This window comes from Geospiza fortis, unplaced genomic scaffold (assembly GCF_000277835.1).
Source record: "Geospiza fortis unplaced genomic scaffold, GeoFor_1.0 scaffold196, whole genome shotgun sequence".
Classification (NCBI taxonomy): Eukaryota; Metazoa; Chordata; class Aves; order Passeriformes; family Thraupidae; genus Geospiza; species Geospiza fortis.
In genome coordinates, this window is record NW_005054487.1 from 896431 (window position 1) to 922959 (window position 26529).

At 40.7% G+C, this 26529-nt stretch overlaps 1 protein-coding gene across 1 annotated transcript in view; it reads right to left on the reverse strand.

Moving 5' to 3' along the window:
* The window catches only part of KIAA1549L (KIAA1549 like), a 78423-nt gene that overhangs the window by 41003 nt on the left and 10891 nt on the right, over positions 1 to 26529 (reverse strand). The window contains exons 6-12 of the mRNA XM_031063204.1: positions 25225 to 25387; positions 22255 to 22314; positions 20620 to 20771; positions 19013 to 19184; positions 15452 to 15615; positions 9475 to 9665; positions 5670 to 5797 (exon numbers count right to left, since the gene is read on the reverse strand). Coding sequence (XP_030919064.1) covers positions 5670 to 5797; positions 9475 to 9665; positions 15452 to 15615; positions 19013 to 19184; positions 20620 to 20771; positions 22255 to 22314; positions 25225 to 25387 — 1030 coding nt within the window. The remainder of the gene's footprint in view (positions 1 to 5669; positions 5798 to 9474; positions 9666 to 15451; positions 15616 to 19012; positions 19185 to 20619; positions 20772 to 22254; positions 22315 to 25224; positions 25388 to 26529) is intronic.

Here is a 26529-nt window from a genome sequence, read left to right on the forward strand (position 1 = left end):
CATCAAAATATGCCGAAATGAAAAAAAAAAAAAAGATTGAAATACTTGCACTTAAAAAAAAATAAAATTAAGGGCATTTAAATTGCCTGTGAATCAGGTAACCTTCCAGCCAAACACCTGAAAAAAAGATTTGTGCTGTCCTGCTCAGAAAGATTTTGGAAACCCTCAGAAAAAGAATGACATCAATAGAGAAAAACACATAAAGCCATAACTTGGGAAACACCTGCAAGAAGATGGACATGCTCTGCCTTTTCTTAAATCACTCAATGAAGTATTTTTGAAGATTTATTTTAGATGAAGAAAAGGCAAACATTGTAACCATACCTACAGAATATACCTGCAGTTTGACAAAGAGCAAGCAGTGTTACCTATCTAAACAAGCTCCTTAGGAAAAACCCCAGGTATCAATATTTCAAACAGAAATCCTGACTCCTGAATATGATTTAATAATGGGGAACTAATTTTCATTTTAGAGAAAATCTCTATATAAAGAAAAAAAATAGACTTTTTTCCATATCATCCAAGTTATTCCATTGGTCAGATAACTATCTCCAGAAAGACACAAAGAGAAGCTTTAAGCAATTAAAAAAAAAATCTGTTTCTGAAGGAGTTTATAGGCCTATAAGTAAAATACAACTTTCCCAACATTAGCATCTGAACCTATCTGGACAGAAATACCTGTCTGTAAGATATTGCAGTGTAACAGAAAACACATTTGTGTACACACACACCCTTCCACAATTACACCCAGCTCTGAGACACTGCAATGCTAAACCTCCCACAAACAGCACAAATATTGTATTTTCAGAAGCAGACAGCTTACAGACTAATGGAAGCAGCTCATGATTCCTCCTGGACAGTATTTCCTTGGGTGCAAATTCTGCTAAATGCTTGGTGATGTGCCTGAAGTGTTGCAGTCCTGGCTTTGTCTGGGATCCTGAAGCAGGAGCCAACTGAGCAGGTCATTTGAGATCTCCAAAGTGGTATTTGCAGGTTTCCAATGAAACTGTGTACACAGGGTGAGTATTTGTCCCTTAGCTGCTTGTTTGGTTCCCTTTTTGTGAAGGTTTCCTGTTCTTATAAGCAGGGATCTCTCTCTCTCTCTCTGGTTATGTCTTCTCCAACCACATCTGCCTCAACTTTCTAAACATCAAAGTCTTTCAAAAAAAGACCATAAATTTCATAATGCTTCCAGTGAATCCACCAGCCCCTTTTCTTGGCTGAGACTTCTGTAATAAGTAGGTACATTCACTAATTAAAAGAAAATTATTTCACTGACAAGGATGGTGAACACACAAAGACAGGGAAGACATGAGAGCCTACAACAGAAGCTTCTTCAAGGAAATAGTGCCGCAGGAGTTTTAAAAACTTTTGCAAAAATGGTTTTCTGTTTGCACAATAAAACTGTACATTTGTCTTCTTCAGTGCTGACATATCAGTGAAAAATCCCAGCCATCCAGACTGCCACTGGTTCTGATGGCATGAACATCTATCTACATGCTCTTTACACTGCTGCTTGGATGAAAACTCCTGTCAGACTCCATTAGTGGCAGAGCCAAAGTCATCCAGAGGGGAAGGCAAACATGAATGAAGAAATACTTAACTGTGTGACCACCTGCAGATCCCAGATCCCTCAGAGATCTGTTGCAACAGGCACCTTAGCAACACAGCATGCAGTATTTTCTTGCCATGAAAACAACAACCAAAAAGGGTCAAAAAAAAAAAGAAAAAGAAATTATATTGAGTAAGTCCAAAGAAAAAAAGGGTTCACAGTCACGAGCAGGATGCTAGCCGGGTCACAGTGCTCTCACTATTTAAAGAAAATAAACAACAAAAACAAGGGCAGTGGAAGAAATGGAAACAGTAAGGGGAAGAATTAGTCTGTATGACACAAGCTGAAATCTTGGGAGAAAAGGGAATCAATGTGTAAAGCTTCTGGGAGGTTCAATAGCAACTGGTGCCAATGCACAGGATTTCAGCTGAACAGGTGGATTTTGTTTATTCTTTGCTTATTCTTTTTACCCCCTCTAGTTAAATGAAGTAAATTACTCCAAAAAGCCTAGGAGTTTGCTGTGAGGAGGTGAAGAGTCAGATGAAATCCCCAATTAACACCCATCTGGGGGCAAATGAAAATAATGCTTCAGGACTGGGGAATGGAGGATGAAAAGAGTAGGCTCCTTTCTCCACATCACAAATTCTTCCCAGCACTCTGATTTCTCAGCCTTTCAAAGACACAGGCATCATGAAGAGGAATTATCTCACTCCAAATCTGCACAGCTGCTCCAAAGCAGGGCTCTTTTCTGACTGGATCTTACCTCCAGAGATCTGTCCCAGCTGGCCATGAACCTCTGGAAGAAGCCCTTTCCATTCTGATTTGTACTTCACTCAGCACAAAAAAAAAGGCAGAAGAAGGGTGCTGGGTGTTTGTTGGGATCCACCAGCTCCCCCAGTTAACTCTGAGTCCAAGCTGCCAGCAGACAACGTTGCTGTTGCCATATTTCCCTTTATTTTGAGTCACCATAGACAACTGCTCAGAAATTCAGAAAAATAGGCTCTGATGCTGAGCTACCACATCAGACAGAGTGAAAACTAGTGGCCCACACTTCTGTAGAATAAAGGAGGCAATGTAACATAGCTTGGCTGAGTTATGTCCAAAAATCCGTTTGATTTTAGCTAAACCAATAACACAGACAAATTTTTTCCCTGCTACTTTGCTCCTGTAGACAGCTCTTGCCTTGACAAAAGAAATTATAGTCTTAGACACTGGTATCTTAAAAAGGAGTTAGGCTCTTGACTGAATGACTTCTGAAATGTTCTGTTTTCAAAGACATTGTCCAAATGATTGAAAAATCAGAAATTGGTGCAACTGGGGAAGGTTTCTTACACAAAGAAGTTTGACTCTTGGGGAATGCTGCTTGTACATCTCCACCTGTGGTGGTCCTGAGCTCAACTACACAAGTTCTTAACTCAGCTTCACCAAAAGCTGGGGAGTCATATGCTTCATTAAGGATTGATAGCAAATCAAAACTTTTGGTTTTCTCCAAAAAAAGAAATAAACACTCACACTCTTCCAAAGGTGTTAATGGGAAGGTTGCAAGATCAAGCACTTAAAGGTTGAAAACCAGCCTACATCAATTTCATTGGCTTCATTTAGTGAGGAGCTGCTGAAAGGAAAGGTTGCACTGTGGGCTGCTTTAGCTCCCTAGGTCTGAGTGGGTTCAGCCATTTGCTTCTCCCTGAATGTTTGGCCTGATAAATGATGGGCAGAACAGCTAATATCCTGTTCTTCTCTTCCACATTCTCTCACAAACCCATCTCAGAAACTGCCACTACCTCTGTTGGCTGATTCATTCGTATTACAGTCCTCTAACATACATAACTAGGCACTTTTTAAAAAATGCTTAGGGTTTCTTTAAGTACCTAAAGTAAATGAATGTAGAACTCATTAACTTTTAGAAAGAAAACTTCCTATTAATATAATAATCAGTGTTATTCAAGAAAAAAACATGCCATTATCTTACAAAATCTTATCACTGTTTGAGTCAAGTAGTTATTTTGTGTTCTCTGTAGAAATAATGCTCAGCTGAAGAGTTCTCCTGATCCTGCAAAGCATCAAGTCCTGAAGCAAAGCCTGTCAGTCCGTGCTGGTTTCACATTGTTCACTCACAGCCCTGACACACTCCATGTGGAGTCAATCTTGATACAAGCCATATAGAATTTAAATACTGAGGTAACATCCAGTGCTGTCATTCCTCCCTGCAACTAAATGTCAGCAAGAAATAGAATCTAAAATTGGTCTGTAACTATGGCAACTAATGAGCCATTCTGGCTTGGAGTCCCCAAATCCAACATGTGACCATCAAGGGATTCATTCCAGCTTGAAGATGCTGCTTCTTAGAGAAGAAAATCTGCTGCTGCCTGCGCCAACATTTGTGTGAGAGCCACCAGCCAGGCTGGAGAGCTGGAGCAGGCTCAGGCAAACAGCTGGGAGAAAAGCAGCTTCCTTCTGAAACTGGAAGGAGGAACAGACACCACCTTCTGTGACTGCTGAACACTCTGGGTCAAGGTAAAACCCTGCAGAAAGCACAAAGCGTCCGAGCTGACAGTGATGTTCATAATCACAGCACAGGGGAACCAAGGGCAGGCTCTGTGATGAGAAGTAATGGGCGCCTTGAGGCTTTGGATTTTAATTTCAATTTCAATAGGCATTTGGGATCACACAGCTCCAAACTGAACTCCATTAATTCTGACAAGGGGAGGTCATTTCATCTGCCGTGACCACGTACTCCTTTCTCAGAAGCTGCTCTGAAAGAGTTGTTTAAGGAAACTCTCCTAAACATACATTAAAAGATATGCCTAGAGCTAAAAAGTTCTCCTCTCTTTACCAGGGAGCAAGGTATTTATTCCCTTTCATATCTCTGCCAGGTGACCCTTTTTAGTGCCATGGCAGTAGAGTGAAGAGAGTTCTACCAGGAGCTGAAGTCTCTGCCAGGAGGGCAGATGAGGTGTCTCATGCACAGGTTTCTCCTAAATTTTTTCTCCTTCATTTTTTCCCCTAAATTTTAATGAAATTACGATTTAAACTGAAGGGTCCCTATTTCCTTCCATTACATTCAGAGGTTTATTTAGGTAGCATGTGTATGTTCTAGAAATGCACTACAGCCCAGATCAGAAGAAAGGATGTTAGGTGCTAGTCAATTCTTAAAAACAAACAAACAAAACTGAGTTCTTACCAATTTTCTTTGAAGATGTAAAACCTAACAAAACACAAAATACCTTCACTAAAATATTTTGTCCACCCATGTAAATAGCACTTAGCATTGGTTTGAATATTGGCTTTCCTGGGTGGGTAAGAAAAAAGACATCATAAATTACAGCTTTTAACTGTGGGAAACACAAATGTTGTTGTCTTGTAAAATGAGCTACACTTCATACAGCGACAAAATAATTAACCCCTTTGAAACTTAGAACCTGTTAGCCAGTTTTCTATTCATAAGGAAAACACAGCTATGGGAACAAAGCTATAACTCAGGAAAAATAAGCAAAGAGAAGAAAAGCAAGGAAGAAAAAGGATTGGGTTTCTCTCATCCATCATGGATCATCACTGATCCATCTTGAGGCACTAGGTCACCACCATCAACTAAGGTCTTGTAAGAAACATCCAGTGTGACATCCCAGGTGCATTCAGGAAAAGCTGGCAGTAAATGTTAATGACAAACAGGTGTGCCAAGGATGTGAGGAAAGACAAAGCACCGGATGTTTCACACTTTCTCAAATTAATTTTTATCTAATTAATTCATCTTCATCAGATCTGGGCCAGCTTAGCAGCAGCAGCAGAAAAAATTAATATCTTAGGGAACTACAAAACAAAACAAGAAAAAAGCTGTAAATGCTACTAGGAAGCATCATGTCCTCATTAGCTTACTGGTATTCCAAGAAAAAAAAAGGGGGGGGGGGAAACAAAAAAAGCAAGAAAACTTGCAAAGAGCAAACACCACGATGTTTCATGGGATCTGGAGAAACAGTTAAAGCAGTAAAGAGGAAGGAGAAAACCCAACAAATGAGCCACACACACAATGCCCAGGGACTGCTGAGGGTACAAGAAATTGTTTTCAGCTGGCGCCTGCGTGGGTGCGGCAGTGGGAGTGAGCACAACGAACCCTTCTCACCGTTCCTTTTCCTGCCCTCGTCTTTTGCCGCTTTCTGCGGTGCCATCACTTTCTGCAGGGAGCTCCGGCCGGAGCTGGGCTTTCCCGACCCATTGCTGAGGATGGAGCCGTTCTGGCTCGGGGAGCGGCTGCAAGTAACCATAGCAACAAGGCAGGACGTGAGTTCTCCCTCCTCAACCTCGTTTCAAGGTTATTTCATTCGCGCGGTTTGCATCACTGAGTTTTCAGCTCTGATTTGGTACCGAAAGGAGACAGAATAGAAACAGCACACAGCAACACGGTAAAGGTAGGAGCACAGTGATGGGAGGTGAGCACGACTTTCCCAATTAGTTCAGGGCTGATGGGCATCTTGGTGGCCTGGAACGCAACTGCTCCTCATGCATAAGCCCCACAATGAGTAAAGTGCCACCACCGAGGACAAAAAGTCCCGTTGTCAGGTCAGGGTCGTTAATCCAGACAAATGAAGTAGACCTTTGTTTTAGGATGCATGGCTAAATCGATTCTTTTATTATTCAGCCTGCATTTACAGTCAGCTGTTGTCAGCCACAGCGCAAAGTACACTAACTCACTTTGCACATATGCACACACAAGATAAGAAATTTCTCCTTTTGGCACATACCATGGTTTAACCAGCACCCTCATTGGCTGAAACCCCTAAGAAAAGGCTTGTTTTAATCAGCCATTGCATATCCTTGCCCTGAAACTGTCCCTGCCCAGGGTGAGGAGGGAGGGCAGGGCAGAACCACTGTGCATTCAGTCCCAGCAAGGAGCAGGGACAGAAACTAGCAGCGAGTGAGTGAGGTCCCACAACAGCTCCTCTGCTTTTTAGGGTGGACAAGTCACTCAAATCCTAATGCACAAGTTGGCAAAAGCAGGCCACTAGTAGATAATAGCACATTTGGTGCTAGTCTGCATCCAGACACAGTCACTTTGGTTTTTTTACATGTGAAACTGCCACAAAGGGAATGAAAACTCTCCACAGAACCTGTGTAGTTATTCACAAATCTATCTGCAATCTACCACTGAGTTGTCATGGGCAGTGACAGGGTGATGTAAAGAGGTTACATTAGAGGAAAAAAATGGGCCTAGGCACAGAGGCTTCCATTTACAGAGGAAAAGAATCAAATCAAATTCTATTGCTGTCACAATGGTTTTATAACCAGAAAATGGTACTAAAACAAAACAAATGTCAAAACCATCCTGTAAATCATTGCCAATACTGTATCATCAGCTTGAAACATTCATTTACCTCCAGGTCTGGCCACCCTGCCCGGTGTAAGTAGAAAGCATTTACTGTGGTCAGAAGAGCAAGGGACAAATATGAGAAAAGCAATTCTTGAGGATTCCCTTTTGAAGGCAGCCTAAGTGGAAATATGTATAAATGGAGACAGGCTCTTTCCAGCTACAGGACTCTAGGAGAATTCAGCATGCAACCCCACTCAGTCCAGCCTAAGGGTTTCTTTTGGAAATTCTATTGAAAATAAGTATTCTTGAGAAGCAAGATTCTTCCCTATAAACCTGTCTGTCACTGCTAAATGGATAATCCCAGCCCAGTAAAAAAGATCCATCCAGGGACAGACCAACACCTGAAGAAAATCTGCTCAACTTGGGAACACAGAAAAGAAGTGAGCATGGATAGCTTGCACAATGATCTCTGTGGTGACTCTAATCCAAATATTCATCCTTTTTAAGTGGTCCTCATATTATTAACTGAGAAGTTTCTTTCAGTGGTGATAGCAAAGATACTTTGATCAGTTACCAGCCACTTCATGGCTGTCTGGTTTGAATTGACCTTTCCAGGCTGTAAAGTACCCTGAATGAAAGAGCAAATACATAAAAAGGGCAAGAAATATTTCTTCATCTTCAGCAACCATTAAATTCCATTTCCAGACACAGCTCCTGGGAATCAAAAATACTGAAATTCTACATGTTCTTTCTTACTCCAGTAATCACCCTGAAGGAGGGAAAACTTAACTCTTAGTTATTTGCTTAGAAGGGCACCAAGGTTCAGCACATTTTATAATGAGAATAACTTTCTTGGATCAAGTTTGCTTATCAGCATTTGTTTAAACTGGTGCAGATTAAGCAGGGGCTTTCTGCACTCACTCAAAGGACTGAGTGAAGTGTTTAATCACTTTGGTTAGAGGATTAATTAACAGGGTTGGTTTACTTTTTGTGTGTGTGTATGTATTTACATATGGCTTTGGAGAGGCTTCAAAACATTTCAAAATACAATTCCTGCAAAGACTTGACCTGCCCAGCACCAGCAACCGCTGTGGGTGTCATGGTCATCTTCCAGTTGTCATTTCTTCAAAGCATGGAAGGCTTTGAAAAGGACAGGTGCTGTTTGGTCCACATAGACCTAACCCTCATACTGCAATGACTTGGAGCCTGAACAACACCTCACTGGCATTAAATGACAGAATAACAGTTTACAACCAATTGCAGCTGGCTTGCACCTCTCTGCTGGTACACCCTGCAGATAGCTCTTCCCACATTCCAGGCGATTTACTGCACAGCCAAAGGAATATGATGAACCAGGATACTTCTCTCTGTTTTTCTGCCAGGAAAACCTCAGCTGATGACCACTAGGGATTACCTACCCACCCCTGCTGTCCTCCAGCCCCACACCATGCTGGCTGAGACCTTCCCCTTCCAGCATGTCCCTGTCACAGTGTGCAGCAACACTGTGCTGACTATTCCAAGCTTTCCCATTATTCCAGAGTGGGAAACATTGGACAAGATGAGGTGACTCAGCTGGGAAGGCTTGGTTTTCTCTAGAATTTCTCTGCATTAGTCAGCTGCTTTTCTTGTATGTTATCAAATCCCTTCAAGAGGCCAGGCCCGTGGAATGCCAGTGAGCCACACAACAGTTACCTCTATTCAGGCTGTTTGCCTAACAGGTTTGTTTTCCTCTCTTCCCTTCAGTATCCATCCTCAGCTCCACTCTCATTTAATGCCAAGGAGAGTGGATCAAGGAAAAACTGGCTTCAAAGCATGCAAAACATCTGGGATAAAGGGATAATCTGTTTTCCTCGCCTGCAAGGACCGAGACAAGGATATTCAGCTATTCTGTTGATGGGTAAGGGCAGACATGAGGTAAAACTTCCAAACAGGAAAGGCAGGAGAGAACAGATTGCTGGAGGAGGTTGTGATCATCCCACCAGTGGAAGACTTTAAAATAAGGTAGATAAAGTTGAGTTAGGGGGGTGTTGGACCCTGCAGCAGAGAAGAGGAGCCATATAGCTCCCTGGGGATCTTGAAGCCATGATCCTACAAGCCTGGAGACTTCATATGAAGAGAGTGCAAACCTGGGACACTTCACCCTAGACACTGACATTATCTAGGCTATTCTTACACTTCTCAAGTTTTGTCCTGCTGTAGATGCTTTGGATCTAGAGGTCTTCCATAATTTAGTAGGTGTTTGGGGTTTCCCCTTCTACTGGTAAAGGCATGGGAGCCAATTCTGAAGTGGCAGAGCCTGCCAGTGGAGTGACAGCAATTTACAGTGGCTGAGGACCTGTCTTTTGGTTCCTTGAGAAATTACCAGTGCTCATGTTACATATGTCATTTGGGCTCATTTCTTATGGAGCACCAACACGCACTTCACCTCCTCAGTAAGACTTCACTTGGTTTTATCTCAAATTTTACAGCAACCTTACACACCCAGCACAGACCAGGGTCACACCAAGGATACATCATGGAGAGGAGCCACCTGCCACACACAGTGCCAAACCTTTCAGCAACCAGCAGCACATATCCTATTTAAGCCCTGTGTGGAAAGGCACCAGCTGCCAGCCCATACCTTTTCCTGGTTTCGTTGGATTTGGCAGTTTTGATGGTGCTCCCATCCTGGGTCGTTTCCCTCTCCTGGGAGGCAGGAGCATCTCTGACTGGAAGTGGAAGGATCACAGTCTCCTGAGTCACAGGTAAAACCTCATCCTCTGCTCCCTGCTGGCCCAAGTGTTGCTTGGCATAGTCAAAGCCTTGTACTGGCTGCAAAAAAAAAAAAAAAAAACCAGGGGAAATAACAGAAATTTCCAGCGTGTATTAGATTTAATATAAATTTTCAAATTCAATGTAAAATTTTTCACTACTCCTTAACTTTTTTAATTACATAAGTGACAGGTAAAAATACATCAATTACAATGTGAATATCCAACAGGAAACCAATTTTCTGATGAGATCTCCATTCCACACATTTTAAACATGATTAGTTAGTATAAAATTGACCTTGGCTAACCTTTCTTACCCTGCTGTAACACCCCCAGAAATTACTTTGACAGACAGTGGGAGAACAGTGGAAGAAAAAATTACGAGTAAAAAAAAAAAAAACCCTACAGAAACTTTCTTTGACAAAACCCTTGTGCTTCCAAAGAGGGGGGGAGTAATTTATTCCCAGTCAAGCCAAAATAAAAAAGGCACACATCAGAAAGTTTCATGGGCAACATTTTCCAGAAAATAATCTTTTTCAGATCAGTGAAATTAGATTTCCCCTGGCTTGCCAGTTGCCTACTGGGAAGGATATTTCTGACTTCACTTGTTTCTCTTGGGAAGTGGCATTTCACCAGAGCCTTCCAGCAAGGCAGTTCCTGCCCAGCAGAACTAACACATGCCTTCTAGGCAAAGGAGCCAAGGAAAGGTGGGTTCTCTCAATGGAAAAATTAAACATTTCGACAAAACTTGACTTTCCAAACTGCATTTTCAGTTGGAAGGAAAAGAGAATGGGAAAAAAAAAAGAAAAAGAAAAAAACCCCAACAGCAACAACAAAACCAACTTGCATTATCTGTTGGGAAGAAAAAATTATGAAAAATAAATCTCTCAAAGAAATTCATGACCACCTTTGGAAAATGTGTTCTTGTTACACTAAATAAAGCTAACTTAACAAAAATGGGAAGGTTGCTCTTCCTGAAGTAAAAAGACTATTGACAAAATGCTAAGGACCACAAAACACTTCATAGCTGAGAAAGTGGAGGTTTTAAACCTCACACATACTTTGGAATTAGTTCATGACTGATTGCTCCAGGTTCCTGTCATGTCATCATTGAATATTTTAGTTCTAAAAGAAAATCAGCATGAGAAAAAAAATTGCTGTTGGCACAGAAAAAGGACAAGCACTGAAAAGCATTTTCTCTTGTTGTGTTCCTTACTAAATCTGGGCTGCAGCTCTAAATTCTGGTACATTTCACAGGTGATCTCAGTCTGAAAAGAATGGGGCTGTTTTTCACTTTTTGAAGCATGAAAAATGTTTTTTCTTTGTGTGGACCTGCATGGCATTCCCAAACTCCTGCTCAGACTGAGGCTAATGGTTCCTAATGTGTTTCCATCCTTCAGCATTCCTCTGATAAGAAGCTTCAGTGCATTAAGGAATGGGCTAATGCTGATCAAGGAGAGCAGACAACTCCACAAATCACCCCCGTGGAACTTGCAATATATCAGAGAAATGCTAATTCACCATCACCCCTCCCTAGCAAGCAGGCTATCACAAAACAGCCACCAGCAAATTAAGGAAGGGAAGCAGAAGCTGTGTGAAGGACAGTTAGGAAGAAATTCTGAACAACATCCTACATAATAATATTGTTAATTAAAATATTGTTTTTCAACCTCATTATAAATATTAAGTGTCAGTTAAGACACGCCTAGATATTCTGAAAAAAGGTAACAAGAGAGAAGAGGTGATTAAATCAGTTATTTCTCCCTCCATGCCTTTGAAAGAGTCAAATAATTTCAACTTCATCTCTTATTTAAAAAAATACAAAAAAAACACCTCTCCAAACAAAAAACAAACCAAACCAGAAACTGCAGGACATGAGAATTACTGAAGAATTCTGCAGTGTCCCAGCTCAGATCTGCCACAGGAAGAAAATGAAGGATTATTTTATATCATCAGAGTTCTACTTACCATCATGTCCAGTAACAAACTGCAATAAAAGGAGAGCTGAGAAAGTCATCCTCATCAGCAGACATATTGCATTAAATAAAATTTGTTCTTGGATCCCTGCTCTGTAAAAGCCCACAGGAGCAGATGGTTCTGCCACCCCTGGAGGGAACTGGCAAGGCTAAATCACGACCAGGCACAGCTGAAGCACTGCAAATGTAGATGTCCAATACATCCAAAATACTGACAAAGACTGAAGGACTGAGATTCTAATATTGCTTTTGAAATAATAGATGGACAGAGAGAGACCACTAGATTACACTGCCTGGCAAAGAGCAGACTGAATACAGTTGTTTCTAGGACTTGTAATGATAATGAAAAAGACACTAAAGATGTTAAAAAAATATGTCAAAAAAAGGAAGGAAAGAAGGGAAAGAAAGAAAGAGAGGGGGGGAGAAAGAGGAAAAGAAAAGAAAAGAAAAGAAAAGAAAAGAAAAGAAAAGAAAAGAAAAGAAAAGAAAAGAAAAGAAAAGAAAAGAAAAGAAAAGAAAAGAAAAGAAAAGAAAAGAAAAGAAAAGAAAAGAGAAAAATCTGCCCCTCCCCAAAAGAAAAGAAAAGAAAAGAAAAGAAAAGAAAAGAAAAGTTAAAAAAATATGTAAAAAAAGGAAGGAAAGAAGGGAAAGAAAGAAAGAGAGGGGGGGAGAAAGAGGAAAAGAAAAGAAAAGAAAAGAAAAGAAAAGAAAAGAAAAGAAAAGAAAAGAAAAGAGAAAAGAGAAGAGAAAAATCTGCCCCTCCCCTCTATTGGTATACCCAGGTACAGTCTGACTGACTTTTTTTCTGTGCCCTTTATCAAACTGATAAGGCTTGTTTTCCCATGGCCTGCAGCACTTGCTTTTGCTTGTGGGTCTTAGACTACAGATCTTATCTCTCTTTACCTGCAAACTTATTCTTTCATGGTCTAAAAAAAAAAAAATTAGTAGACAGGACAAATGCGATTCTAGACTTTAAAGAAGCATGCTGTGAATTAGAAAGTAAGGAAGGCAAAAGTTAACATTCATCCAAAACCTCAAAGGAAAAACAGTTGCTTAAAATAAAAACAGCATTTAAATTAAAACATTAAAATAAAATCCCATCGCAATTTCACCAATTTGAATTTATACTTCTTTCATCTTACAGCTAGAGAGAAAATTGGAAAAAATTGTATTTTTCAATCTTCCTTTTCCCTGCAACTGCATCCAGATGTCCCTAACTGCTGAGGCAATTCAGAACAGCACCACAATTCCCAGGAGTGCTCCTGCAAACTACGCTGCGCACGAGAGGTCATTCTGCAAACTTCATTTATTTACCCTTCAGTCTGCCACAACACACAAGTCACGCCTTCGTTCCCAGGCTCCGGCAGCATCCCCGCTGCTCCGCTCCGTGCCCTGATTCCCTCCCGCTGCCGCACACGGGTATTTAAAGGGAAATGTGTGGTTACCCTGGGCGCTGTCCCGCCGCAGGGTGCGGGGATGTGGCAGCTGCGCTCCGGCAGGACCCGCAGCCTGCATCCCTCCTTCCCTCCGGACTGCAGCACCGAGCTGCTCTGCCCTGCCCGTCCCCTTGGAGCAGGGCTGCTGGAGCCAGCACACGCACCTGGCATCCCAGCAGGCAGGCGGCACGTCCGATCCTCCTCTGCGCCCTACGCGGCTTGCTGGCTGCTCAAAAGGGGTCACAAAAGTGCTCCGGTGATTCTACAGCCAGTCTCGGATGCACGGAGGCAAAATACCAAAACGGCTGCTTAAACTACACATCACTCCACTGTGACTCCACTTCGAGCAGAGTCAGCATTAATCAGCAGTCTCGGGCACTTTCCTCAGCCATGAAATACAACAGACTCGTTTAAATGTGACATGGATATGTGCTCATTTGTACTCCCAAACTGCATGAAATACGGCAATTACAGTTCAAGCAACTACCACTAGCCTTAACACTGGAATGAAAAATAAAACTCTTCTTTTCAAAATTACCTTCTTTCCTTATCTTCTCAAAATATGTTTCTTAGCCTTATTTTAATTAAAGATACTGAAATCAGGAATGACCAAACCAGTCCATTCCCAGTCCCACTGCAGGATTTATCTTCCACAGTCCATATAGCAGCATAAACTCTAAACTAGACCTGGCAGAACCTTTCTGATGGAGCCATCATTGTGAAACTAAATGGAAAGCAATTTAGTTTTCATTTAGAAATGCACCACTTTTCAGATAACGAATGAAATTAAATTTTATGGAGTCTCAAAATAAACCGGAAAGGGGGAATGCACTCTGGGAGGGTGCATGAAATGTTCTCTGCAGCGAGAACAAACCTGCAGGAAAAGCTGGAAAACAAACCTGCAGGAAAAGGACTGTGATGTGGGTGCTGGGAGCTCAGTAACAATTGTTTTGTTCCAGCAATTGCAGATCCAGCTCCCATCTGATGCATTGAAGGCTGATGCAAATGTAACCTGGCTGAACAGGCTTTAACCTGAGTGTGTATCTTACAGATTAAATCTGATTTCTCAGGAACAGTAAAAATCCAAATTTGTATTTCTTTTTGGAATGAAAACAATGGATTAAAAGATGAAAATACTTCAAGGTTTTTCCTGTGCTATAATTTTAACCAGAAGTAGGTTGTTTTGGTTTGTTTTTTTTTTACATAGGCACTTTCTTCAGCTGGTAAGCATCCCATATTGAAGGGCAGTTCAAAACAATGTACAAGGTTTATCTCATTTTTTTTTTCCTTCAGCTGGACAAAGATTACACGTAAAACCGATCTAATGGTGCATAGCATTGACAACAGCCCCTAATAAAGCATAATTTGCATTTTAGGGGCTTTAATGGGGTGTCTAATAGCACTGCAGTGATATTAATTCCTATCTGTGTTTGTGATATTGTGTGTTGCACTTTTGCAGATCTAGTCTTTACACTGGATGGATAACAATGGATAAATAGATGAGCACACTGGAACCAAAATGAAAATGTCCTTTCTGCATCATTTTTGATACAAATGTCTGGTTTCCAACTGGCACCAGCTGCACCCATCTGCAACGAACCTAAGATAAGGAGAAAAGAGCTGTCAAATGCCTCATGCCTTCCTTCAACTCTTCTTCCAATCTACATTTTTCAGCAGAAGCAACAGAGCTGAAATCTCAATAATCCTGCTGTCTGTAGCATTAAGAAACCAAAGAAAACATTCATCATCTCAATCCCATGCCAGTAGAGAAGAACAAAGCCAGCTAAAAGGGCAAAGGAACAGCCTCACTTACACACAGCCTACAAAGGCTAAAAACTCCTATCTTTGGGTGGACCTGATCAAGAGCCATTGAATAGCAACATTGAGAGGGCAGACTTTTTCACTATGGAGATAAAACAGTATTGTGAGACTTTTTTTTTTTGCTGTCAGAGGATCAAACTGGAAGTGCATTTGATTTGGAAAAAAAAATATTGTAATTGATATGGATTAGTAACTTGAAGAAAACCATAATTGCTTGAACTCGACCAGCAATATACATAAATTAGAAAGTCCAAAACACCTAAAAGAAAAACAGCAGTAGGAGAAAAAAAAATCGAAGTATGTCTATTCTGGATTTTATGGAGCCTCAAAATAAACCAGAAAGGGGAAATGTACTCTGGAAGGGGACCTTCTAGCAATTTGGGAGCAGAACTTTGGTTAGAGTCAGGTCTGAATTGCTACCAAACCTCAGACATTCCCACCTTCAGCAGGCAGGAACAGCTCAGGCCACGGGTTTTGAGGTCCTACAGGAGATGTGCCGATCCAAGCTGTGAGTACCAATCCTTTCAATTGCAAACATCCTTCAACTGCATCTATCCAAGAGCCACAGCCTCAGCAGGCAAATGGACCTTTGGATCTGGGGCTGGGTCACTGACCTTGGCTCTCTGAGGCAGGTTCATCATGGTGTCTGGTTTGAAGTCATTCTTGTTCTTCCTGCACAGCACCGCGGTGATGATGATGATGATGACGGTGACCACCGCGATGGGAGCCAGCACAGCTGCAATGATCCACAGGTTGTTTGGGGGGTTCTTCACCACAGCTGCAGAAAAAGGCAAACCAGCAGTGGTGAGCTTCACTGGGCAAGGCTCCTGCTGCTTCCAGCCTTCAATTGTCTCCATGTAGAAATTAGTATAAAAAGTACTGTTAGGTAATCTAGCTTTCAGTACAAGGGAATACCTCTTATATTACTTTAGTAGGAATAAAAAGAGGAAAATCAGCAACACTCTTTGTTGAATTTTAATTTGATTTGATTTGTTGAATTCACAAATCCCCGGGCTGTCTTTTCTTAGTTTTATGCTACCCGGTTATATGCAAAAGCAGATATCCACTCCAAAGTCAAGATGGATAACATATGAGATATCACTCCAATGATTCATTCACACAATAAACAAACAAATAAAAGGTGCAAATAATGCATCCTTAACTATTTTTCAAACATAAGCCCAGTTTAGAGCAAAGTAGCATAGCATGTGTGTTAAAAGAACACACATGGAGCCCATACATGGTGTCAAAGACTGACTGGCTCAGCAGGAGTAAACTGGCAGAGCTTTTTAAAAAACAATGAAATTAGCTGGAAAATTTACTATCAATATCAATAAGGCAATAAGAAGATGCTTCTTATGTGCTCTAGAAATAATTTATCATAGTTAAGGTCAAAAAGAATTCATTATTTCTGAAGGAGTAGAAATAATGAGGTTGAAAAGAGCTACTTGCAGATATAGCAATGATGGCACCAGGAAAAGGGTACATTTCAGAAATGCAGCAATGCAAAAACATTTTAGACTCCATTTCATCAGATGAATCTCTCTTAGTTATGAACCTTCAACTTGTTCACACATACGAGATCCTCCTGTGACACTTCCCAGTTCTCTCATTTCATTTCTTTCTGGAAAAACAATCAGACAACCTCTTTATAGTGCTGAACTTTGCTGTAGTGAAATATTTAGTGGACTTCCCCATGCTATCCCTGTTTATTTTGCTGTGGCACTGGTTGCTGGCGTGGGCAGGCAATTGTGAGAACACCAGCACAAAGCAGCCGTTCCCATTTCCTGGGGGACCGGCGCTCTCAAATGTCATTGAGCCTATGAGCTGTCAGAGGCACTCAGCATCTCTCAGGATCAGACTTCAAATGCAAACCAGCTTCTTCTGCAGCAGGCACTGGGAACTTTACAGTTCTCCAGCTGAAAGCCTGGCTGGAGCCTGAGCCAGTTCTCTTTGTAGATTTGCAGCATTTTGCAAAGCCAGTGAAGTTTGTTGGGTGATGTAGGAACAGCACCATTAGGCTCAGGGCTTGAGCACAAGACTGCAAGACGGCCAGGTTGGAGACTTTCAAGGTTCACTTTTCAACAGACTTGCAGAATTCGTAATTATTGACTTTGACATTTAGTTTGGGGATGAAAGGGCTGTGGGGAAGGAAACGGAATCTGAATTTTAACAAATAACAGAAACTTTAATTATAGGCTGCTGCTGTGGAAGCAGCAAACAATGGTTGAAAAATTATATTTATGCCTTCTAAGGGATGTAGAGGAAATGATGACCTTATGGTAATAGGATAGACATTTAGGAGTCCTAATTTGCATCTTTAATTCAGTTACCAGACTCCAATGTGACCTAAAGTCAACCCATGGTTCATTCAACTCAGTAACACTTCAGTGGAATTTGAAACAAGCCTTTCATTCTGTTGTAACTCAGTCTCTGGCTCATAACACAGGAACATCCATTTTTTTGTGTTATTATTCGTCTGTCTCATCTAACCCAGCTATGAGCTCCCGAGGGTACATGTCTTTTCTTACAGTATTTTGGGACAGAACTTTTCATTCTACTAGAACAGAAATTATAATGAGCAAAAACGAAATCCACACAAAGTATTTTATGTGGCAATGCAGACTACAAATAACCACATCCAAAAGGAAAGAAATTGTGATTTTTCCATAATAAGGTATAAAGATGGAATTACTTCCTGCATTTCAAATACTCTACCTTCATAATCTCAGGTACCTCAGGTCACAATTTCAGCTCCGGTCTTTTCTATTTTTACAGTGTTCTATGCATACGTGGCTGGTATGAAAATCTACAGATGAATGAGGCTGCCTTATCAGACCAAGGAAATACAAAGTTAGATGATGAGCAGTAGCTTCCATAATTGCCAAAATCCCCACATAAATATAAATCACATCATTGCACAAAGAGCTAGGAAACTGCTATACCTATATCTTCTATAGTAAAAAATACGTTAAAGAAATATTCTCATGGAAAACAAAATTACTTGGACTTTAAATGCTGGATTTGATGGAATGGAGATCCTTAGGTTCAGTTGAATTAAAGTCAGAAGCAGACCATGATCAGATCAAGGATCAGATACAGTACATGGTGCATTCTCTAGAAATTGTATCATATTTCAGTCTTCTTACTCAATCCTATGTTTTATGGATGATGCACAAATTACTTATTTTAGTGGTCTCTTCTTTTCCTGTCACAATTTTACGTAATTATTTCAGTACCACCACTCCTCCAGGCAGATATAATTGCACCAGGGACAATTTTATGTGCTGCTTCACCAGTAAGGAGATCCAGTGCAGAAGTCTACTACATAATTTTGATTCCTTCTAAAGAAGTACTTTGGCAAGGTGGAGAAATCCAGTTAGCAAAAGGCAAGGGTTTGTACACTGCATGAAACATAATTATGCATTATGTTAACTGCATGAAAAAACACTCCTAGCTTCACCACAGGTTTATGACTATGACAAGTATATAAGAATATCTAAAAAATAGGAATATCTAAAAAAATATCTAATATCTATAAGAATATCTCAAAAAAAAACATTTAAAGAAACCTGTGTCCACATTATACATTATGTTAACTGCATGAAAAAACACTCCAAGCTTCACTACAGGTTTATGACTATGAGCCAAGTATATAGGAACATCTAAAAAAAAACCATTTAAAGAAACCTGTGTCCACAATCACTCAGTAAATGATGATGGTTTTGAAAGAGAAATTTGAAAATACTTTACTTTTCAAGAATGGAGTATTTTTGGCCACATTGTTCTGAAGGATACTATCATACCTTGAATCTGAAAATTGCCCATACGCACAAGTAGCTCTTTTCAACTTCACTTTTCTGATTTGTGTCTAAATAATATCTTTAACAACCATGTAGTTTTCTTGGTGAAAATTGTTATTTAAGAAAATAATAATCCCTTTGAGATAGAAAGAATCTATACTATTTTCATCAAGTCAAAAACAAGGCACATCTTAACAGCCACCACATTTTACCTTTGTTGCCCAAGTTACATGAATAGCAACTTTGCCCCAGTCATCATTAGTGTGTGGTGTCATGGTTTTTTCAGCATCAGAATTAATTGTGACTTTCCACAGTGTTCAGATCATGGAATAAAGCAATGGTAAAGTATGGAATTTTTGAAAGGACTCTTACGATCAGCTTGAACTTGGATGACATAGCCCAGGGTCAAGGCCATCCTCTGTGAGTCAACTGTACTCAGAATTTTGGCAGCTGCAGTGCCCAACAAAGGCTTCCCGTTGTATAAAGTGTAATATGTCAGTTCAGCTGGCTCCTTGGGTCCTGGAATACGTTGAATTTTTACCATCTTTAAGGGAAATAAAATAAATAAATAAATAAATTAAATTAAATTAAATTAAATTAAATTAAATAAATAAATAAATAAATAAATAAACAAACAGAGAAAGAGAAATAAACTGTGTTTGTGTTATACCACTGCAAAACTTGCCAGGAGCTATTTGGAGGCAGTGTCCACAGGGAGCTCCTTCAAGACAACCTACAAGCATAAGCTCCATGCAAATATCCTCATAGGATCAGAGCTTCTCCTCTTCAGAGGCCAGGCTATTAAATCAGTCAGTCAGAAAAATAACTAAAATTCTTCTTGAAAAAAAATTAAACGTAATCCTAAGGTAAAACCCTACATTAAGAAAAGCATGCAGCAAAGAGGAAAGGATCAAATTTTTAGACATTACAGTCCTCTGTAAAGGGGGAATTCTTATAATCTGTTCTAATACTGAAAACTCTACTTTACTGGCATATTGCAGTTGAAAAACAGCATCCCATTTTCCTTCCATACTTATTATTTTTTTGTCCAGGTTGATAACAAATGAATCATACTTTTCCCATTTTATTCTGCAGAACACTGGCAGAATTTTTCCATTGTACCTCTACCGTTCCTGAGAGTGGAGAAAGTGTCAAATGTTTCTAATGATGAGAAGAAAAAGGAGTTTTATGATTCTTCTCCATTATGTTATGGACTAAAATTTTACAAAGGTTCTCACTTCTGGCAAGTAAAATGTGTTCCTTCTTTTAAATCCTTCCAGTGGAACAATATAAAGAATCGTGTCAGCAAATGGGAAATGCAATTACTTGGGTTTATACCTTACAATAAACAATTCTTGAAAAACAATTTTTTAAAAAATAACTAATTTTTGAAGACTGAAGAAGAAATATTTTAATTGCCCACTGCATCATTTGGCTTAATTGGTGAGAAAACAAAACATGATCAGTTCAAAATACTGAATGAAAAATACTGTAAACAAGAGAAAGATGCTTAATAAATTAGTCAGGTCTCAAGTCTCTACTTCATTACATGATCTGGGGCCACATGATTTGATGACTAACCCTGTATAAATAAAGGCTGCTTCTTCATTTTTTTCCAACAAAAAGAGAAAAAAAAGAGGTTCTAGCTTTGAGTTACCTAGGAAACTTTTATCAAGAAAAAACTTGGAACTCTTCATTATGCTGAATACGCTGAAATATGTACTTTGTACCAATCCTCATAGCAACCAGAGAGAAAATATTTATGAACACTGATTAACTAATGATGATTTCTCGAGGATGACAGGCATGCCAACATGGCTGGCTGCAGAAAAGGCACCATCAGCAGTGCCAGGCATTCTGCATTGATACCCATGAGAAATACAGGAAATCTCAGCCTAGAGATTCAGCTAGGCATGTCTTTTACAGGAACTGAAGCAGGACAGATGCAAGCCAAGCATTTTTTTTAACCCAGTGAGCACCTGCACAGTGTAGCTGCCCACGGTGGTGGCACGTCTGAAGCGCCTTCCCTGCTGGTGGGACATCATGAACAGCGGGGCCAAGCGCTGCTCCATCAGCCTGGCAAAGCTCTGGTTGTTCAGCCCCAGCAAAGCAATATCCACCCCTTGGATGACTGTGGGAACACAGAAAAAACACAGATCAGCACTTCGCGCACCCACAGGTGAAGTAACACGTGGTTTGTGGGACAGTTTGGGACAGGGAGGTGCAGACTAACTTGGAAATTAAACACCTGGACAATGTTATCCCCTCTCAGTAATTCCCTGTGAGGATATAACACACTTCTGTTTCAGTCCCTGCACAGCTCATCTCAGATAATATCAATGATGCTTCATAAAATCTCAAAATACCTTTTTTAGGCCTTCAGTTTACCTTCAGTTTGCTACTCTGTGACCTTCAATGTAAAAATCAGGCTCAAGCCTATTTGAGAGCTGCTAGGTTTATGCTTATTGCCAGATGCTCCTGTTAACCAGTTTCTATCCTGAGGATTTCTGAACTCTGAAGTTTGGATTTTGTACAGTCTCAAACAAAATATCCTGTCTGAGAGCACTGAAACCTGAATAAACATTTCTGAAGTATAAATGAAGGCATCTGAAGTATAAATCAATGCAAGATATAAAAGACACTGGATTCTAAAGTTCAAAAAAAGTGATAAGACATGCAGATTCAATTCATACATATGTATGGTTTTTTTGTACTATTTCAAAAAAGCCTTCTGGGACCAACAGGATCTTTTTGAAAACAGAGTTTCCATTGTAATAGCAATAACAATTCACCACAGCAAGTGCACAGAGGCAAGAAATGGAGTATCAGGTTCACAGGGTCCATACTGGGAAGAGCTGCACCACTCCCTTCAGAAGATCATCACTTTTCCATAAACTTATGTTTTATTTTAAATTTATGAAAAGATGGAACTGGTACCAAGCCTATTTCAGGTCAAAGCCCTTTGCTCTTGCTCTCCTGAGCATTAAACAATTCCAGGTACAGACACACCAACTAGAAAGGCTTTGGTATCACTCAAAGATGTCTGAGGGAAAGGGTCTCTTTCTTGCCCAGTTATCATTTCTGAAGTCAAAATGATTGTGCATGAGAAGGTGGCACCTGTGAAATGACTTAATAAAATTAGTGTTTTGAAGCCTAAGACCTTCAAGTGAAAGATGCAAAAAAATCCCTGTGCCCAGATAGTCAGCAAATCATAACAAAGTTCCTTGGTGTAACAGCCTCACCTTTGCTGCTGGGTTATGTCTATGTGTCTCTTTTGATTTCAGATTTAAATCCATGTCCCAGGGTATAAAAAATAAATAAATAAATAAATAAAAGGTCTGTTTGTGTCTCAAAACTCTTGGAAGATAATGCTGCTCTCAGAATTGTTTCAACCAAAGTGCTATAAATTCTGAGCTGGGTGTTGGTTGCTGGAGATGTCACTGTTCAGGATGATCTATCACTTATGCCACAGAGTGACTGTAAGTGCATCTGCCCAGCTGAAGGCAGGTTCAGTGGGCAGCCACTTATTCTGTGTAAAATTACTGCACTGCTGTGTTGATATAAATGAGCACTAAAAATTATTGCCTGGAGGAGGGAAGGACATTAGAAAGTACCTGTTATCACCCAGTAGTCTCTAGTTGATTCCGAGACATCAAGGTTTGGATACTCCAAAGCTTTAAAAACAGAAGATTAAATTATGTCATAATATTCCAACATCCTACACATTATGCATCCCAAAACTGGCTACCCAGACAACAGTAAATAAAATTGAACTATGGCCCAAGAGGAGATCTAGAGCATAATTTTCAGGGTTACAATTTCTTTTCTGTCTGAGAAAGAACACCAAGTGTAAGCAGAAGAAGCGCTGCCATACAAAGTAGAGCATATATCTCCTGTTGCCAAAATACTGGCTGGGACAGAGGCTGGGATGAAGCCCAGCAATGCCCAGAACCAAGGATAGGTAATAGGTGTTTTATACATCTCTGCTGCTTTCTCCCCTGCAGAAAACCAGATGAGATTCCATGATGATTCTGTGATTAATCCTTATGTAGCCCAGAATATAGCTTCAGCCTAAAATAACATGAAAATATACCAGGATCAGACTCCACACAGACTGCAAACGAGACTAACAAAACTGTGAGCACACCTTGGAGTGTGGTGCTCTCTCACTGTGCACCATTTAAGGCATTACTACCATATGTGTCTGCCTCTGTGAGAAACAGATATTTGCTGTTGTGATGCCTTTTGTTAGCTCCTCCATCTCCAAAGTGCACTAGGCTGTAAAGCTCAATATGCTGCTAATTCATTCCACAGCTCAGCGTTTGTTCAATTGATGAATACCAGGAACTTAATTCAGAAAACATCCATGCTCTGCACGTTGATAGGCTGCTACTGAGTCACCTTGATTTTTAAACCCCAAAGTGGCTCAGAATAGTAAACATTGTAAGGGATTTGATTACACACAGTAGCTGCTTTTGAGGAGGATTTCAGAGCGTGCCCTGAGCTGTGCATTCCAGGACAGACTGAAAACACTCTGGAGGAGCCACTGGAGCCTACTGGGAAATAACATGCTCGGAGAACAACCTCAATATTTGTTTGATAAACTGAGACAACTACACTGCCACATGAATAAGCATCAAACACTCTTCAAGGAAACATTTTCCAGACACGCTCTCGGTCTGGAGCCGTAAACACTGCGCGTGCATTAAGTTCATGAGTTTGCAGTACAGCTGCTGCACTGGGAATACAACCAAGAGCTCCAAAATGAAATATAAGCCATTAGTTGTTAAAGAAACACTAGCTAAAGACTTTATCAGGTTTGTTCATCATGTGCGGGGATCAGCAGACAACTGCAGTACCACACAAGACTTGCTGTGTGACAAGTGGCTTGCACGGCTCCTGACTACCAAGAACGTGCTTGTATTGCCTTTGTGAAAAGCACCACAATCCTCCTCCTATGCAACAGGCCTATTTTGGAGGCCAAACACTTGAACTGAGCACAGCCAGCACCAAAACTTCCTCCAGCTCTCTCCTTGTGCTCCTGGATGGCCCATGAAGACATGTCCTGAGCACCAGCCATCAAAAAGGAGCCTGTCTGTTGAGGAATGGGGGACATCCCTTCTAGGTCCATGACCACACCCTTTACCAACAGCCTCTCTCCCTCTGCCTCCCCTTGCCTGTGGAAAGACTTTATGAAAACACAAGCCCACTGCTGGAACTCTGGATGCTGAGAATTTTAGATTTTCTGTGCTGACAGATTCTGACCCCCAGGAGAGCACTCTATTTGACCTGAGGCTGTGGAGAAGGCTTCCAAAATTGAATGATAGAACTGGGATTACGGGTGTGTAGTTTGATTGGAAGTGTGTAATATCATGTGGTGAAAAACTTAGAGTTTAAGGTTTTAGAAGATGGTACATGTCTCTTACCCTGTGATGTAAACTCAGATTCAAAAGTGCACCAACACAGTGCAAGAACTTATAGGGCAGTTTCACCTATTGTTTCCAAATATTGTAATTTGATAGGTAATGCCTCAAGAAGGACATACAAACCTCCTTTCCCAAAGATTTGCACAGCCACCTAAGTTAGCTGTGATTCCTGACCGCCTCACAGCAGAGAGAAACCACTTATCCCACAGAAAGCTCATCCTGCAAGTCACTGGTGAACTGCACCATGTAATTTCTCTGCTGTTGGGCTGTTTGCAAACAAAATGGACTGACAAAAAAAAAAAAAGGTAATTTGTGTTTTCCTCAGTGCTCACTTCCCAACAGTCTGCTTCTGCATGTACCCGGCCTGTCTCTTCTCACTCCCAGCAAACACAGAACTCCGGTCTGCAGCAAGCTTAATTTCACACATCACATTAACAAGCATATTAAACAGAAATCCCCATAATCAAGTGTCTTGTCCCTTTAATCATTTTAAAGAAACTAGCAGGCAGAGTCAGAGAGCACATGCACCACGTGGGCTGCCCACACAATTGTCTCCAGCTCTCTGTGCCTCAGAGCCCTCATAGCAACCGGAACACAAGAAAGCCATTGATGGCCAAGTGCTCAGACCACATGTAAACTGAGGATGCAGTTCTCAGCAAATGCACCAACAGCTTTTTAAAACAGAAGCACAAGTGGAGCTCACCCCACTACCCAAACACACACTCCCAGCCTGATCCCAGCCCTGGAGCAACCACCCAACAACCAGGGCTGAGGATTCCCCTGAAGCAAAGGGCTATGCTGAAGCTAAAGCCCATTCAGTGCTGTGCTAAGCACTCCTGAAATGAAGACTTTGGGATGTTTTGTGCTTTGCTTTTCACAAAACTACAATTTTATTTAGTTTGTAACCTAGCACAGGAATTTGTTTTGTTAATGACAGAGTATATATGTTTTTTCCTTAGTTTTTTGCCAGTGTTGCTAGCAGCCAAAATAAACACTGAACCAGGTGGAAAAAAATGATCTAATTCTCCCCCCCACCTTTTTTTTGTAACAAAATACAGTTTTAAAAGTTAGCAGAAAAGCTACCTACAATCCCTGAGCTTGACAACAAAGCCAAATTCTGGTGCTGGCGAATCTTGATGGTGGGAAGCACATACTTACATTCAGCAATGGTGAGAGGTGGGTAGGTGAGGTAGAAACCCACCAGCTCAGCTGACAGCTGATTAAGAAGGTTGCTGGAAATAGTGCCATTTAGAGTTGTGCTTTGATTTTTCACTACATAAAACAGAGTGACAGCTTGGGAGACATTGGAGGTGTTCAAAATCTGAAACAGAGGCAAAAAATAATGTGTTGCTGTGGCTCAGCTCATTTAGAAAAAAAAAAAAAACAACAACACGAAGGCAATGCAAAGAAACTGGGGAAATGTTAACCTGAAGAATGGATTAGCTACATCTCATCCAACTTTACTCGTGTGATACTTTAATCCCTGCTTTAGCACTTGCAGGGTTCCTGGAGGACAGCAGCAGGCAGAAAAGGTGCAGCCAGGACTGAAAATATTTTCCTGTTTTTACCAGGGAATGTGGGATGAGGGAGAGGATGCTTATCAGAAAAACCATCCAGTGCTTGATGCAGACAAATTGTGCTGTTTATCTTGCTGTCTTTGCTGCCTTCCTACTGCTGGTTTATAGACCCACACATTTTCCATATGAAATTAAGGGATATCATGTCTTTGTGTTCCTAACATCATATGAATCTCTGTACTCCTCCCCACTCTAGCTCAGTGCCAGTCTCTTGCTGAGCCCAAATCTGATTACTAGGTTTTGAGGACCAATTCTATTCAGCGAGTACTGGATGAGATTCTCAAACACCAGGAACAAAACCCACATGTTTTCTTGAAAAACTTATGCCCAAGGGCAAGAGGGATGGGGTTATTTGGCTACTGATAGGTAGGCCTGACAGCCTCCACGAATGTTATTTAAATACCCCGTTTTTATGGTTTGGATCACCAAGTTAAAAGAAAAACCATGATACAAAAAGAAGCATCAGAAGAGCCCAGGGTCAGACCAAAAGTCTGCCTAGCCAACATCCACCTACAAATGGCTGGAGCAGAGGGTTGGAGAATTAGCACAGCACAAGAGGAATAAATGGCTCTCGACAGTGTAAGTTTATCCCACAGCTGTGTCAGAGCCATAAATCATATGCCTGGGTTTAAAAAGGGTTGATAACTTTTTATTCTATATCTTTGGCCAAATGCTTTTTGTAATTTCCATATTTTTTCTCCAGTTACATCTGGACATCTTTATATACAGTGTGTGAAAGGATGCTTCTTTTTATTTAAATTTGAGTAGCTGTGTTATGGGAAACTCCAAGTGGCCACTCCTGATTCCCTACTGGCTGAAGAGCCATGGCCAAATTCATTTCTCCTTGCATGGAAGATGCTTCATGCCTTTTACCCACCTTCCCTCT